This window comes from Chlamydotis macqueenii, chromosome 1, assembly GCF_036417535.1.
Source record: "Chlamydotis macqueenii isolate bChlMac1 chromosome 1, bChlMac1.mat, whole genome shotgun sequence".
Taxonomy (NCBI): domain Eukaryota; kingdom Metazoa; phylum Chordata; class Aves; order Otidiformes; family Otididae; genus Chlamydotis; species Chlamydotis macqueenii.
The window spans coordinates 24,274,523-24,291,490 of NC_141556.1; the positions used below are offsets into that span (position 1 = coordinate 24,274,523).

At 43.3% G+C, this 16,968-nt stretch overlaps 1 protein-coding gene across 1 annotated transcript; it reads right to left on the reverse strand.

Moving 5' to 3' along the window:
* Positions 1–706: 706 nt before the first annotated feature.
* Positions 707–6,881, reverse strand: LMOD2 (leiomodin 2). The gene is made up of 3 exons (XM_010124353.2): positions 6,521–6,881; positions 1,501–2,835; positions 707–1,149 (listed from the first exon to the last, which is right to left on the reverse strand). Exons 1-3 carry the CDS (start codon positions 6,791–6,793, stop codon positions 1,123–1,125), a joined length of 1,635 nt encoding a protein of 544 aa, XP_010122655.2. The 5' UTR covers positions 6,794–6,881; the 3' UTR covers positions 707–1,122.
* Between the last annotated feature and the right edge of the window lie 10,087 nt (positions 6,882–16,968).

Genomic DNA, 16,968 nt, shown 5'->3' on the forward strand with positions numbered 1-16,968 from the left:
CTCCTCTTGCCTTTCAACATTTTGGCCACTGCTCAGTTTTCTTCATGTTATCGCTCCCTTCACACTAGCTGAAGCACAGCTGATCTGAGAGCGCGAGATGTCTGGTACCACACAAAGCAGGGCTATCCGTGCCATCGTCTGTGATGTGATACCTCCAGCCATGCATCTCCAGATGATGTTGGCTCTGCTTCCACCAGATCACACTGACAGTTCACACCCTGCTTGTTGTTCAGTTGATACCATATGAAAATCTTTTTCCACCTGAATGTTAGACTGGTCTTCAAGTTCCTCTGCCTGCTGTCTGCACTAGGGTTATTTCTGCCCAGATACAGCTGTGTGCACTTGTACTGAATGGATCTCAGTTGAATAATCCTGCTGCATCCTTAAAAAATCCACATTAATTTTTAACCTTTAACTCAACAAGAACTGCAGTTCTATTTATCACTCACTTCCCCAAGGTTTAGGACCTGGTATGCAACACCAGTGAGCTGATAAAGCCCACAGTTTAATTTTTCTGTATGAAATAATTTTTCCCCTGTCAGTATGAAACTGCACTAACGTATGGGCTCAGGTACTATCCTCCAAGCAGGCTTGATGAGTGCAGCTGAGAAAGATCTCAGGTCTCTCACAGGAGACTTCCCTAACGCTCATGAACTTGATGCAAACATCTGGTAGGTTTTCACTCACAGAAATTGAGAACTATGTGTCTGCTTGAAAGCTTCAAACCACATTTATTGTAAATTCATGGAAAAAAGAAAGAAAAAAAAAGAAGAAACCAGAGGTTGGTAAACTGTTACATCTCAGTGTGAAGAACTTGTCCAGTGATGTGCAATCAGATATTGAAAAGAATATCTAAATAAGCAGCAATTTCTCAATAGAAATCTCATTAAATAAAAAAGAAAATTATTTCCATATTTACAGATTACAAGGCAAATGTATCCTTAAAGCATTGTTTCATTTCGTATTTAGCGGCTTTGTTTCTTTAAAGTAAAAGAGAAATGGTTTGAATCTAAGAGTGTATTTGGAAGCAGCTTGCTAGACAGTCTATTTTACCACCAGTGAATGGACGAGCAGCCTCTCCTTGCTCACCGCAGCGCTTTGCTTCTTCTGTTGTCCAGGCTTTCACCGAAGGGCTTCTGGTACCTCCACCTACAAAAGGGGAGGGTGGGGTGGGAAGGGTGCTCATTACATTTGCTGTACGGTCTGGATGGCAAAATTCCTGCTGGAGCAGCAGACACACTCCCAAGATCCCTGCGCTACTCAACATCTCCTGTAACAAGCCTGAGCCTGGGAAAGCTCCCCACTTTCTGTCAAAAATCATAGCTGAATAGAAATGACTGTGCTGCAAAAAAAAAGCCTAATCAGAGGAAAGCCTCCCCCAAATGTTTTCTTATGCTCACATTCCTAAGAATGATTTTTTATTAAATATATATACACTAAAATTAGTTGAGCTTGTGCTATATCTGAGCCACAGTTAACGAAATACAACCTCTCACTTACCCTTCTCAATTGCTTTATGCTGCTTGCCCGAATTGCTTCCATAAGGTTGTCATGGAGAGATCTTTGTGGGGTGGAGGGACGGGTAGAGGGTCGTGAACCTTCCTCTGATTTTCTGTCCGAGACTGATTTTAGAGAATCTTTGATTTCTTTCAATATGCTGTTCTCATGTTTTTTGCTTTTTTTGCCTTTTTTCTTTTTCTGTCCATTCTGCAAAGCTTTTTTTGAGCTTTCTTGCTCTTTGATGACTTCAGCTATATTCCTGGTTGGTGCCTTCTTCTCTGGAATAACCGGGGGAGGAGGAGGAGGAGGTGGTGGAGGTGGAGGGGGAGGTGGGGGTGTAGGAGCTGGAGGCTGACTTTTCACTGGTGGTGCTTTCTTAGGGAGCTTTGGAGAGGACCAAGGTGAGCTCTTAGGTGACACATAAGGCGAGGACCGAGGAGTCCCCTTCTGCAAGACTTTGGTCTTTGGATTGATGGCTCCATCACAACCGGACTCTTGTTGCCGCTGCTCCTGCATACGCTTTTGCCTTTGTTTATCCATATTTCTTGTCAGGATACTCGTCATGCTCATTCTTGGGCCAGCAAGGTCAAAGTGGTATCCAAGCTTGACCAGAGTGGTGTTCTCTTTCAACAGTTTAACTATGTCCATTTCCACCTGGCTGCCCATGATGTGCCTTTGATTGTGGAACCGCAGCTCTGTTAGAACCTTGTTGTTCTGCAAAGCCCTCATGATGGCCAGCACTCCTTTGCCTGTGATAAAATTTGACTCAATATTCAGACTAGTTACATGCTGATTTACCTTTAACATGCCAGCAATAGCTATAGCAACGTTGTCGTCAGCATGTGTGTTAGCCAAGCTGAATGACTTAACCACTGTGTTGTCCCTCAGGGCTTGAGAAAATTGTATAAGCATCTGTGAGGTGATGTTTTCAATGTTGTTCAGATTGACCTCTGTGGTGTCAGGGTCATTGCTCCTAACTTTTTCCAAAGCATCCTCAATAACTGTTGGATTTCCACAAGGGTGGATGGCACTGCTTTTTGAACTCAGATTATCGGTGTCTTTTCCATCATGGCCGTTGAGTAAGTTTTCATTGTTCTCTGCGCTGTTACACTTTTTGCGTCTGATGTGGTCAGAACTCCTGCTATCCTCTGGTCTTTCACCAGCTGCAGCATTTTGCTTTTCCTCCTCCTCATCATCACTACCATCTTCATCTTCCTCCTCATCTTCTTCATCATCATCCTCTTCAGTATATGCCTCCTCAGACACTTCACTATTGCTTTCTGTGAAATATTCTTCTTGAATATCTTCTGAATTGTCTTCTTCTTGCTCAGAGTCCTGAACAGGAACATAGGTGTGGGTGTTAACACGATTGCAGCAATGTACCAACTGCCTTTTTGCACAAAACCAATTACCTTGCAACTATATAAGTTAATATTGAAAGCTAAAAATAAATCCCCAGAAACAGAGACAGGAGAGTAGAAAATGTTACAGCACCTCACACCTTTTTAACAGTATTTCTTTAACATTCTTTAGAAGACAAACACCTCACATAAATTGGAATAGTTTTACCGATGTCAATGATTTCTGTCAAGAGAAAATTTGATACAACTTATTGCAACATGGACATGCTGCGTGCTTTCTATGTGTTGGCATCTCCACAAGGGGATGTTATTTGGGTCCGTGCCAGCAGAAACACAAGACCGCAATTTCAGAACGGACATGATCTACGGGCAGCAAGTTTATTGATTTCACAAGGATTAGACATCTGTGCCAGTGCTTGGACTCTCTTGCATATGTTAGTACATCTAAAAAGGCTAAAGACTGCCATGATTTAGAATACAAACAGTATTTGCACATGTAAACATGCATATCGCCATGAAAAATAATATAGTATTACAGGAGTCACGTCAGAAAGAGTCTGGATGCACTGTATGGGCTCTACACACCTAGAAGCTATTTGTGAAGAAAAGATTCAGAGGCATTCCCACAGATAACAAGTAATTACATGTCAATAATCCCCAAATGTTTGCCGAGACTGTGCTCACAGTCAGCTGCCATACTGTAACTCGCTGTAACTCATTGCCTACAGAGTAAACTGACTGTTTTTCTAAACCCCAAGGTTATTTTAGCATCTTTGGTGGGCAAAATGGCAGATTTGGCTCTGCTTCTCAATGCTCTGCCTGGTGCCCTCAGCAGTTATGGCAGCATGAAACTGGTGGTTTATGAAAGTTTGGATGAAATACAGTTGTTCTGAATGCACTATTTTAGCAACATTCATATTTCAGTCTTTGTAAAACACGAGAGGGTATTTTACAACGTGAGTACACTCTGTGGAGACACAGCAATTCTGGTTTGTGCTTCTGGAAAACAAAAGTGTGATAATGTGACAGCCTATTTTTAGAAAACTTGTGCAGTTTTAGCTTTGCTTAAGTATCTGGCTCTAAAAATGCTGGGAAAGGTTAAAATAATAGTAATGCCAGATTGCACAGTACTGTTTCACAATCTTAAGCAGATTTCTGTGTCAAGACACATGCAAAACTGACGGCAATTGTAATCTTTGCTGAAGTGTGACTCCAATGAAACAGGACATCAAGCTGTTCCAGCCTGTCGTTCCTGAGCACGCAGCGCCTGGAGGGCTTGCAGGGTCCGGCCCCATTGCCCTGCACATGGAAGGTCTGCAGGGTCCAGCCCCTTGCTTCTCCTGTGGATCATGTGCAGGGAGGCTCATAGACTGAGAGACACTATGCTACTTACAGAAATAGGGCTGTGTTTAAGACAGGTTTGTTATGGGACTAAGATTTATATCTGTAGCTTCTACATACACATGCAGACTTTTAAAAGCTGACAGCACCAGGTATCCAGGAGTCCATCTTCATGTCTACGCTTTTATCTATCCAGGAACATATGCTATAGCCTTCAACACAGCTGCTGATGAGCAGAAGTTGGTGTCTCTATATGGACTGCTAATAAATGGCTTGATGACACTAGATTAATTAAAAAAAAAATCTTGAATTTTTTTTTTTAGTGATATTTCTAGGGTTAAAGGAGAAATTCAGTTTCCTGTCACATACATCATTTGCCATCACAACAATCTGCGTGATAATTTTGAAATTGGGTACTCTTCACAGATTCCTGGAGGCATGCTCTGTTGTTGTGACAGCATTTCAGTACAGAACTGCTGCAGGCAGCCTGCAGGGCTTCATCTCACTTCGTCGCAGTAACTCAATGAAAAGTTAGGACTAAGGTAGTCAATGCAGAGAGGTAAATATCTCTGGAGGGCTTCACCCTAAAAGGCTATCTGCAGGCTATACCAGCCTTTTGGAGGGGCTGATCTCTCCCCACTAACTATAGAAGGAGCACAAATAACCATCTCAGATAAGTCGTCTAACTTTCAGACACTTGAGGGCAAGAAGTAAATTGCTTTCAAGAAACTGAGAAGGAGCTTTCTCACTGCCTTCAGCGGAGAGTCTTTGTGCCCTCTACATCAGTGTGTCAACAGTTTCATGTTTACGGATGCATTTAGCATGTTTCTTCTCAGATCAGAAACCATAGAGGCTTTTGCTACCACTTTGAGCTTTAGCCAGTACCCATTATTAATGCTGTATAGGCATGGAAAAAGAAAAAAAAAAAACCCTGCCATTATATAAGACACCAAACCAGACCTGTTCCGAAGGTTTTTTGGAACTGCCCAGGTTTTGAGTTCCAGGCTCAGCTGGAAATAAACATTAATCTTGCCATAGCCTCCCTAGGACTTGACAAACAGGGAGTGAAGTCAGCGTCTGCAAGCTGATACTAATGGTCTGATGACAGCTACTGCACTTGCCTGCAAAGACATTACACCACCATTCACAAGCAGGAGAGAACACTCAAGTGCAAAGAAATCCTGGATATTATTACTGCAGGCTAATTTAATCCAGGTGATTTTTCTTAAAGAGATTACTTTATCTAATATACAAACTGCAATAACTGCCTTGCAAATGAAATGAGCTCCTGAATAAAGACTGTCAGAAGTTCTAGTCCAGTTCTGCTGTCTTTATATTTTTTTTGCATTATTTCCTGCTTACATGTGGGAAAACTTGTCCTTTTAAGAAGTCAGAGCTTAGTAGGAAGCAGTGCTTAAAAAATCAAAAAGCTCCTCACATCCCCAGCCAATGTGAAAACAGAAGCTGCTTTTTTGAAAGACCTCAGTCTCACAAAGTGTTTTAGCAAGGGTCTGGGAGATGCCAACATGGCCATCAGCTTAGACCGAGGGTGCTCACCGCTGGCTGGGACGGAGCCCTTCAGTCCTGCCCAGCCCTGCTGTTCATCTGCAGTTCAGGGACCAGCTTTTACTGTTAGAATTTTTATTCTGGGGGATGAATTGCCCAATAAGCTCTATTGTTTGCTTTTTTTGGGGAATACAGATAAATGGTTTGGCTAATCACTCTACCCCAGGCTGCTTTTTTAAATAAATTAGAGCTACCCTCGGACAACAGTTGCCAGAAGACTCCTGACCCGTGCCAGGGATCCTTAGCGGGAACAAAGTGACAGACGCTGCTGACTGCAATGCAGCTTCCTTGCAGCAAGCATGAAGCCTGGCAGCAGCTTCATCAGCTTCTGGCATAACACATATTCAAAATTATCTTCCTGATATGCTTCTCAGCAGTCAATACTGCCTTTTTTTTTTTTTTTTAAGGAAAAGTCAATTTTCTAGCTTTTCAACAAAATCAAAAGTTACCCCAAAGTCCACATCAGAGCCTGGCAATAATTTCTAACATGCCCTTTAAAATGTATTCCTATTTTAATCACTAACAATAGGTTTAATGGCATTTTCTTCTGTTCTCAACTGAGCTTTTAGGGTACGTCCAGAGAGAGAGCAAAACCTCCCTGAGCAGCGCTTTAGCAGACACGAAAGTACGGCTAACAATGTTCTTAAAAATGCTGCAAGAGACAGAAAGAAACTGAGAACAGTGAGAAGAATATGCCAGGAAAGAACAAGCCCAAATATTTCTAGGAAATAGCAAATGCCTCAGCGTCTCACCTTTTCGCACGCACCCAGTCTCTCTTTTTCTAAGAGTTTCCTGGTCTCCCTCTCCCAATAGGCCATCAGCGCTTCCCGGCTGAAAGTCCCTGTCGGTGTTTTCTCCGTCAGGCTCTTCTGCCGTTGTCCCACCGGAAGGTTACGGTCAGGCTCTATGTCCTCCAGCTCCCGCTCCAGCTCCTTCAGCTCCTCTTCAGTGAGAGAAGCGAGGAGTTCATCTTCATCAATGTCTTCATATTTACTGAGCTCTCTTCTGTAGCCAAAGGTAGACATGGTCCCGCTTGGTCAGGCCGGTACAAAGCTCGAGTGACTAGGCATTCAAGAAGGCTGAAGCAAGGAAGCTGTGTCTCGTTTGTCAGCAACTGTTTCCCTGCATAGCGGAGGCACCCTTTTAAGAGTAATCATCGGGGGCTTACGACAATGCACGAAGGGATGAAAGCATGCTCCATTTTAAGCATCAGACGTCAGCCAGACATCTGAACAGCAAGAATGTCCCAACACTAGTGTTTGCAGGTCCCCTAAAGAGGGGGATTATTGACACACTGGCCATGGCCATATTTAGAGCAGGCGGCTAACAGGAGAATACCAGCCTCGCGGATGGGGGGGTGGCAGCAAATAAAACCCTGGGCGCTTTTACACTGACTTCGTGTCCAAACCGCGGTAGAGAAAGAACAATGAAAATCCACTTAATCCTGAGCTGCCGCAGGGGCTGGAAATAAAACACCCTCACCGTTGTTCAGTGGACTTCCTCTCATTTTCACGGTTTTCTAGCGGAACCGTGCTGTTATCCTGCAAAGGCGTTGGCAGGAGGCTGGGATCAGTGGGAAGGCAACCCAAGGGGAGGAGGTTGGGGTGCCGGCGTCTGCGGGGAGCACCGCTCCCGCAATGTCACGCCTCACTGGTAACAAATGACGCAACTGGATTATTTATGAATTCCCTTTTTTTTCAAGGATGATCTGAGGGAGAATCAGCTTGACATGCCCATTTGGAGCTCCTGTGAGACTTTTTTTGTCTCTGGGAGTTGTGCTCTGCTGGGGGAGTGAGCAGAGCCCCGCAGAGCTTTAGGGGGAATCTGCCCTGGGTGGGCAGTGGGGCTCCATCTTCATCACTTCTAAGAGCCCCTAGCAAACGAAGGCCTGTAGTGGCTATTTCAGTTAATGGCTGTTGCTTGCTGTAGGAGATGGATGTGCAGCTGGGGAGTGCCCTTCAAGTCTGAATTTTCAGTGTATATCTACATTATAATGTCCGCTAATATCCAATATGTTATTCTGATACTATTTTTACAGACAGGTATTTTCCCATGTAAGAAACTACAGAACAAAAGGTTAAACTTGACTGTTTTCTCTATTAGCAGTGATTGATGGTGAACTAGCAATGTTTTCTGAAACGTGCAGGCCAGCAATATCTGCAAACCTGTGTTGTGAGTAAGAGAGAGGAAGCAGAAGAGAGAAAGACAAAGAAAAGGTTGGGTTTGGTGCAGGAGAGTAGGAGCACATCTCTAACAACATATATTACCCTTATTAAATGATAACACATGGTGACTGTATTTTTAGACAGTTAAGTCAGTATTTAATGGAAATGTAAGTGAAAATAATTTGAAGTGTTGTTCTTGCCCAACATAATCTCTTTTTGGTCAGTATGGGCTGAACTGATGTATAATATTTACTCAAATTGCTCACTTAGTTTTATTACTATGAATATTGCTTTACTGGCAATTGAGAGAGGAGATTGAGCATGATTTTAATAAACAGATTTGATACAGAAGTTACATGTTTCCTTTGATCATTTTTCTATATGAATTTCATGCAGTTTAGCTTGCACAAGAAGTGGGATGAAAGCTCACAAGCTTACTCTTCCCTAACACACGAAACACATTAATAAAGCAGACTAAAGAATACTGTGCATCTTAAAATAAAATAAATATTTGCAGGTCATTTACATTGACCAAATCTTTGCATAAAATTAGAAAGAGGAAGATGAAAAACAGTTTGGCTTATGGAGCTAAGAGTTTTACCTTCATGGTATAAGATATTGTGATGTGTCACCTCTGTTTAGAGAAGTCAGTGGGTCACTAGAAGGTCTGTTCACTCTTTCAGCTGCACTTGCAGAAATGATGCTTAGACCAAATTCTGTAAAATGTGAAACAGTAGGAAAAAAAAAAACACACGTACCTTTTTTCTTTGAACTTTGCATTGTGGATGCATTAATTAAATGTATATAACAGAACTCCAAGCAATTTTGTTTCTTCAGTATGTCTGGGACAATGGTTCACTGTTTTATCATTGGAGTTAGCCAGAGAAGCAGCACAATAAAATTATCTTTCTTGGGCGCATTTTTGCAGATAACATTTTGTTGCAAATATTTTTACATGGACTTGGTGAGAAAATTTGCACTGGACAGATTTTCTGTTGGAAAATGCTGATTTAAATGAAAATGCTTTTAGAAATGTGCTATATTTTATTAGTACAATGTTGACATGTACAACATTGATATGTACAATATTAAAAGCAAAAACATGCTGTTAAAAATAAAAACTATTCAAATACACTGTTTCCCAGAAAATTCTCAGTTTTCAGCTTTTCCTTTTTTCCTCAGATACTACAAAATTTGTAAGTCTCTGAATTTTCCTGGGCTGAGAGTCCATAATACAAAGTACAAACATACAGATACCTGAATTGTCTATTTAAAGTTTTTTATGTATTTTCCAAACTCAATGGAGCTTCAAAAACAACATTCATTACTCATTTTAAAAAATAATATTCCAAAGAAAGATTTAGTCCAGTCCTTGCCAGCAACATGAATATTACCTTCAGTGCTACTCCTTGCTGAGGTATGATACAATGCTGGGCCAGTGGTGATGTTGTTCTGTATACAAAATGTCAGTGATGTCCATTTGAGCCATGAGATAAGAGAATTTAAAGATGTTACTAAACATGGACAAGGTATTTTATTGTAAATGTCTCCCCTGAAGTGGGGAAGAAATTGGCACAGTTACGTGAGGTTATGAGAGGTTTGGGTCCTTTCTTGATCCTGTAACAACAGGTCATTTAGGACCCGTTCTTTATAGGGAGATAGCCAGGGGTGAAGACCCATGAACACTGTCTAGAACATTTTTAATAAAAATAATTCTCATCCACCAGGACTTGGGAGTATTCATGGATGAGAAGCTGAACATGAGCCATAAATGTGTGTCCTTGCGGCCCAGAAAGCCAACTCATCAAAAGAAGTGTGGCCAGCAGGTCGAGGGAGCTGATTCTGCCCCTCTACTCTGCCCTGGTGAGACCTGCGTTGAGCTCTGGAGCCCCCAACATAAGAAGGATGTGGACCTGTTGAAGCAAGTCCAGAGGAGGGCCACAAAGATGAGAAGAGGGCTGGAGGATAGGCTGAGGAGAGTTGGGGCTGTTCAGCCTGGAGAAGAGGAGGCTCCAGGGAGACCTTATAGCAGTCTTCCAGTACCTCAAGGGGGCCTACAAGAAAGATGGGGAGAAACTCTTCAGCAGGGCCTGTTGTGATAGGACAAGGGGTAATGGTTTTAAAACAGAGGGAGACAGATTCAGATTAGACATAAGGAAAAAATTTTTTACAGTGAGGGTGATGGAACACTGGAACAGGTTGCCCAGAGAGGTGGTGGATGCCCCATCCCTGGAAACATTCAAGGCCAGGTTGGACGGGGCTCTGAGCAATCTGATCTGGTTGGAGATGTCCCTGCTTCTTGCAGGGGAGTTGGACTAGAAGACCTTTAAAGGTCCCTTCCAACCCTAACTATTCTACGATTCTGTGAATTATTAAAAGGTTTGCTCCCCTCAGGACCTGGGCTGAGATGAGAGAAAATGAAAACTGAGAGCACCCATTTTATAGGAGCAGGATTCACTCTGCCATTGTAGATTCTTGGCACTCAGGTTCCCAGCTTCGAGTGGGACAGAGCCCACTCAGCCGCAGCTAGATTGCAGACACGAGTGTCAGTCTTTCCTAGCCTAGGTGATCTATTTTCTCAGTTTTAAAAGAGGAAACTCTTGTAAGTGCTTATATGTCCTTTTTTCCTTTCTGAGCAATTAACTACTTCGAACAGCAGCCTAGGAAATTTTGTTCTAATTCTCACAATTCCACACTTTGGGCACATGGGCCCAATTGCTGAAAGGACACAAGCAACACCTGAGGGATGGTATTCACCCCCAAGCTGGGCAAAGCCCACGGTTTAAATTTTCTTTCCACTCGGGTGAGTGCAGAGAAAACTACAGGCAAGAAAAGGGAGGGCTGCACAACCTTGTCCTCAGGCGTGGGACACAGGCGGCCCCAGGACAGCGGCTATTTCGGTCGCAGCTCCTGAGGACAGCCTGTCAGACAGATGCGTTGGCTCGTATGGAGCTACAGTCCCACGCTGCAGAAACAGGTCCAATTGCCATAAAGCACATTAAAAACAATGCACTGCCGTGCGGCTGGGCTTTCCCCATCTCTCCAGCTGCCCTTCTGCCTGCGGTGCTCGCTCCCTCCTGCCTTTCCCCACCGCAAACCAGACCCCCAGGCGCCAGCCCATGAGCTCTGCCCGCTTCCCCTTTCCTGCCTCCTTCCTCTGGTGCTGCCTTCTTCATCCCTGGCCCTGCAGGCCCCCTCGCCTGCCCTCCCTGCACAGCCCCTTGCTGTCCTCGCCCACCTCCGCAGCCTGTTCCCTTCCCTCCCCTCCTCACACAGCCCCTGTCCTGCCCCCCATGCTCCTTGCTGCTTGTCTTCCCCCTCCCATTATTATAGATAATTTGTATATATACACACACAAAATACATATAGAATTACAGATGTAATAATTATAGATTTAATAATTGTATATAGCGTATATAGTTATTATGCCTATAATTAAAATATATATGTATTTTGTGTATATATATATGTGTGCGTGTCTCAATTTTTGTATGCTGCTTCTACAGGCCTAGATGGAATGCAGAGTCCAAATCGGCCTAAAGAGACAAGGGGTCAGCCACCTGGCATCTCAACAGGACCGTGAGGCAGACTGATGGGACAAGCTGTGGCTCTTTTCCCCCAAGAGACCAGCGTAACTTGTGAAAATTGCGGACACTGTACTGTTCCTGAGAAGGATGTGTCATCACCTACATTTAACAGTGGTATCAGCAGAGCAAACAGGATAAAGCATGCACTGGAGGCATTTGAAGGAACAATTTTTCAGCTGCTTTTCTCTATGCCAGATGATTCTGTTGTCCAGTCCATCTCTCCTGGTGATGCTGTAAACAGGGAGTCACAGGGGAGAGAAAGACCTTTCCCTTAATCCATGCTGGGGAAACAATAAGTGGGGTGAGTTTAAAGATGACCCTGAATGAAAAGCAATCTTTGCTTGGGAATCAGACTCAGCATCCTAACTCAAAGTCGGATTTTTCCCACTGATCCCCTGCAGCACACCCGAGGCTACCGAGAGGGCAGATTCCAGGTCCAGATTGTAGCTTAACAACTCGGACCCATCACAAACAGTGATCAGCTTTCACTCAAAACCATGTGCATGTCGGCTGCCTTATTGCCCAGATTAATTTTGAAAACAGCATTCTGACAGCTGAGGCCATAACCAGAAGTACAACGCTATATACCAACAGGCCAGGGGGCAACTGCTAATCTCTTGTATTTTGACGGCGGGGGAGTTTGGGTTGCCTTGCTTATCAAGAAGACAGAAGAGTTGTAGCTAGTGAAGAAGTGAATGGGCTCTGATGATGCTGCTGGTGGGAAGAGCGCAATGATGCCTCTTGGAAGGGGAGTCAAGAGGTTGACCTGACTGCAGGGAAGCACTGTGGAAAAAAAAAACTGGGTGCAAATAAGAACGTTTCTGGACTGTCAAATTCCTCAACCTTTGATTAAAAGAAGGAAAACTCACTGCCCGCATTGCACGGGCACCCAGTGTCCTTCATCCATGGATCCTAAAGGTCTGTTTGATCATACCGCAAGGCATGCAGGGGAGTCGGGGTTTATCGTCCCTTTTGGCTACCTAAGTCACACTAAAATAGGGAATCACAGAATCATAGAATGGTTAGGGTGGGAAGGGACCTTCAAGCGTCATCTAGTCCAACCCCCAGGGAAGGCAAGGGAGACAAAATAAATTTTACTGAATAAACATCATTCCCATTCCTAGTTTTCTTTCCTTCCTACACAGCCAATACTTTTTAATCATCTTGTGTCAGTACAATGTCATGTTCTGTAACAACAGCGTGAGATGAACCTTTGACAAGAACAAACCATTCCTGCCAGGGTTTTGCTCAAAGCCAGGGCTTCTCCACATTTCTGCAGGCTGCCCATTTCCTCCGTGCCAGCTTCTGCCACACCAAAAAGATAAACTGCTTCGTTCACAGTGGTGATCTTAATGCTCTTGCTTTCATATAGCTGCTCTTATCCCTCAGGAAGAATCTCAGTGCGCTTTACAAACATTGCCAACAGATTTACAGACTATATATAGAAATCATTTCACCCGCTACTGATGCACAGCCATAGGGTGACCACAGCAGCTGTTTGGAATCGCATCACAATTCCGCTCAGCAGGTTTATGTGGGAAGCAGAGGCCACTGGATTGCAAAGAAAGTAGCAGAGGAACTGCTGCATGCCCAAAAAACTGGGGCTTTTGGAAGCGCAGTTTGAATGGGATGCTGTCTAGGCGCCTGCAGTTAGCCTGTTCTCTCCCCAAAAAGTATGATAAAATAGGTAACATCTGCCAATGTAAGCATTATATTGTTCGAGGTGGTATTTGCAAATACACTGGAATTTGCATGTCCAGGTCAGGTAGTTATTAAATTATAAGTGATTATAAAAAGTGCATGGATTTAATCCTTTGTTAATCCCTTAGTCTCAGAGAGTTCTCCTGTGTAGCTTAGCCAAACCTACAGTTTGTCATTCAGATTAAAAAAAAATTGTTCTATTTCTTTATACACAGAAAGCAATTCAGTTACTCACTTCTATAGTTAGCACTTCCTTGGTTTTTTGTCACTCATTTTTAACAGTGTGTGTTTATTAAGACTTTTTTAAAAAGGAGATCCCAGCAATATGAACAAGTGATGTTCCCTCATTCCTCCCACCTACAGGGAATTAAACACAAGCAGCAGTACTAAGTACTGCTAAATACTAAAGACTTCACAGTCTTTATGTCTCTTTTTTAAATAGTCCATATTAATGGTGATGGAAGTTCTGGGCACCATATCTACCATGCACAGATTACGCAGACAAAAGGCAACGGTTTTGCTCAATCAAACATAGAGATTTCTACTGAAAATGTGAATTTGAAAATTAAATGTAAATACTTTGTACAGGTCACCAGAGCTAGACTGTTATATCAGTGTTACAACTACTGACAATTTGCTAATATACTTTTCCAGCTTTTCAGGAGAACCACAAAACACAGGTTCCTCAGGGAATATTTGTCCCGATCTAAGTACCATTTTTGCTGGTGTGAGTGACAGTTAAGGGAACATTTCAGAAAGAAAATGCTTCCCCTTGCATTATATACCTTTAAACATCTATACAGTAATTTGGTGCACTTACCCATGTACTTCATTCTGATTTATCCAGCATTTGTCCTGGTAATAAATTGGGATGGATTTCTTTGAAGACTGCTCCATGCATCCGGAGACAGACGGTGTATTTTTGAATTAAGGTCATTCATTTTCTGTAAGGTGCAGAAAAGGACTCTGAAGGAAAGACAACATGGGTGGCAAGGTGTCATTTTTAATCACTGCAGCCCAAACAACCAATGTCCAGGACAAAGGTCAGGAAAAGAACAAGGCAGAATAGGGCCATTAAGGCTGAAAACCACTTTTTGGTTGGAATTATTTTTCTCGATACCATTTTCCTGAGCTGAGGTCTATCAGTCCAAAGGCTCACATGAAAAAAAAAACAGGGGGAAGGCTTTAAAAGGACTGATGTAGCAGGCAGACCACAGCTGTGGCAGAGTACGACAGGGAGGGAAAGCTGGCTACACAGAAAACACAGAGGTGAGGACAAGAGTATTAAAGGCAGCGATGGAAAAGCAAAAGAGATGAGACCTGTTCTACAGGGATATGCAATCATGAATTTATGTCACTATTCTCCATGCAAATCATAGCTAAACAGCTGGGTATTTTAGAAGCTTTTTCTGCTCCAAGTAAGGATCAGAAAAAAATCCCTTTGCCTTACCCCAAGGTAGACACAAAAGAGCCCATGGCTTTGTGACCATGCTTTTCCATGCATGACTCCTGTACTATCAGCAACAGTCTGAGAAAGGGCAGCACCGGCACAAAGCGCCCGAGCCAGAACAGTGACTGCTGCTGTGAAACAGTAAAATTGAACCCCTCCCTTGATACCCAGAACAAGGATCTGCTGTGCCAGCTCCCAAGATCAGATGGTAGCCAGTGGATGAAAGCTTTATGGATGGCACACAGGACATTATGGCCCCTACAGGGAATAGCTGGTCATATACAGAACTCCTGGCTGTGGTTTGGTCCTTCACCCAGCTATGAAAACACTTACAGCTACAAAGTCCACCTCGCTGGTGCTGCAAAGGCTGATGTAACCACTGCTGAATGTCTGGCTCCTTGGAGAGCTCATCAGTTTGCTGCAGCTGCTTATGTCAGATTTTATGAGAAACAGAGACCAAATGATACCTCTGCTTTCAAACATTGTCCCCAAAGTGACAGGAGTCCCTACCCTAGAGCATGCCTGAATCAAGGCCAGGGCATTTAATTACTTCTAGCCAATGTTGCTCATGGGGTGGGCACGCCATGGAATTGGGTTGCGGTGGGACACCCCACAAGTCACACCCAAATAGCAGAGAAAATTAAATCCCAGCATTGCAAGGGTTCAATCACAGTCCAAGCAGGGGAAAAAATGAGTAGTTTTTTTCCTGCCAGTTTGTTCTTCCAGCTGGGGCTGCTGCCTTTGCCTCTTTTCACACAAGTGTCAGTCCTGGACCAGTTACATTTCCTGCTCCCACCACCATGTACTCAACTCCAGAAAAGCAGTATTCAGTGGTCTGGCTGCAAAACATGGGAGCTGAAAGACTTGTGTCCAATTCCTAGCTGTGTCATAAGCATGACACGGGGTGAAGAGCCCCCTTTCCTCTCTCGCCTTCTATTCCATCTAAAACAAAGTCTTGCCCCTCTCCGCCTCCATTCAGTTCACAGATGCCTTGAAAGCATTAAAGATGCTTTCTCATAATATTGTACTTCCTTTAGCTTCTGGGGGAAGGAAGTCTTCAATAAATAATCAACTTCAATGCTGAAGGACAGAAAAGCTTTAAAACAGGATTAGGCCACCTTACATAACAGGTTACCAAACAACAACAAGGGCCTAGATGTATTATTTTAAAGATAAACACAATAATATCACGTCCTTTTAGTTTACCTAAGGATGTTCTAAGGACTAGTCTATGATATTTTAGACACTAGGGGCAATGCTCTGTCCTAGAGCTGAATGCTTTGATGCCGCAGGCAATGTAATTATTGCCTGAGGCGTGTATAAAGTCCTAAATATAAACCTTGGCCCATGAACTAAAATTACGAATGGAATTTGGCTCTAGCCACAGAAAGGGTTTTAAATCTCATGTCTAAAGCCCTATTCGATCATGTTTCCTTTGCTGGTTGCAGTATACTGCATCAGATATGTGACTACCCAGATTCTTGTGTTGTGGTCACTGTATTCATTAAAATTACCGCTATTTAAGACTTATTATTAAGCCCATATTTCTGTTTAGGAATTCCCACATAGAAATATCAGTTTATAGGTTATGCGGCATACACATATTTAGCCTGGTATGTCCAGGATGTTTTGGTCAGTGGAGCCTTGGCTGTGGACAGCCATGTTGGGTTCACTGGGCACTCTGTGCTCAGGTGATGCCTGGAGCCACCAGTCACCCAGGGCATCCTCCTGTCAGTGGCCTGGACCAGATGCCAGATACCCAGACATTTTTCACAAGTGACCAAATTCTTCTTTTTCATCCTGGTCAAAATTTCTGACAAAAACCAAGACGACATGTCTTGGAAAGTCATGGAAAGTAGTCCTAGTGAGAGCAGAAGCAGCAATTAAGCCTTCTAAATGTCCCAGACCAATAATTTTCACTCCTTCCATTCGCTCCTGTAAATCTGTTGCAAGGAAGGACAGACCCACAAAGGACTGATGTAGCTGTCTTTGGAAGAAGAATTTACGTCTCTGTCTGAGGTGTTAATAAGCTATATACGACAATGACATCCAGCAAATGAGGAGACGTTCCGAAGAACAGGGAGAGCCAGTGTAGGGAGTGGGGCAGAAGGATGCTTGAGCTGACCTTTGGTTTGCATGAGTGTGTGCATGTGTGTGATAATCAGCATATCTCTTAAATTACATGTTTAGCTAAACTCTGACCAGGCACTACGTAATCCTGACATCCACCAACTGAAATGTTTTCTGAATTTCGGGGGTTTGGACTCTTTTTTTGTCTTTTTTTTTTTCCCAAGATG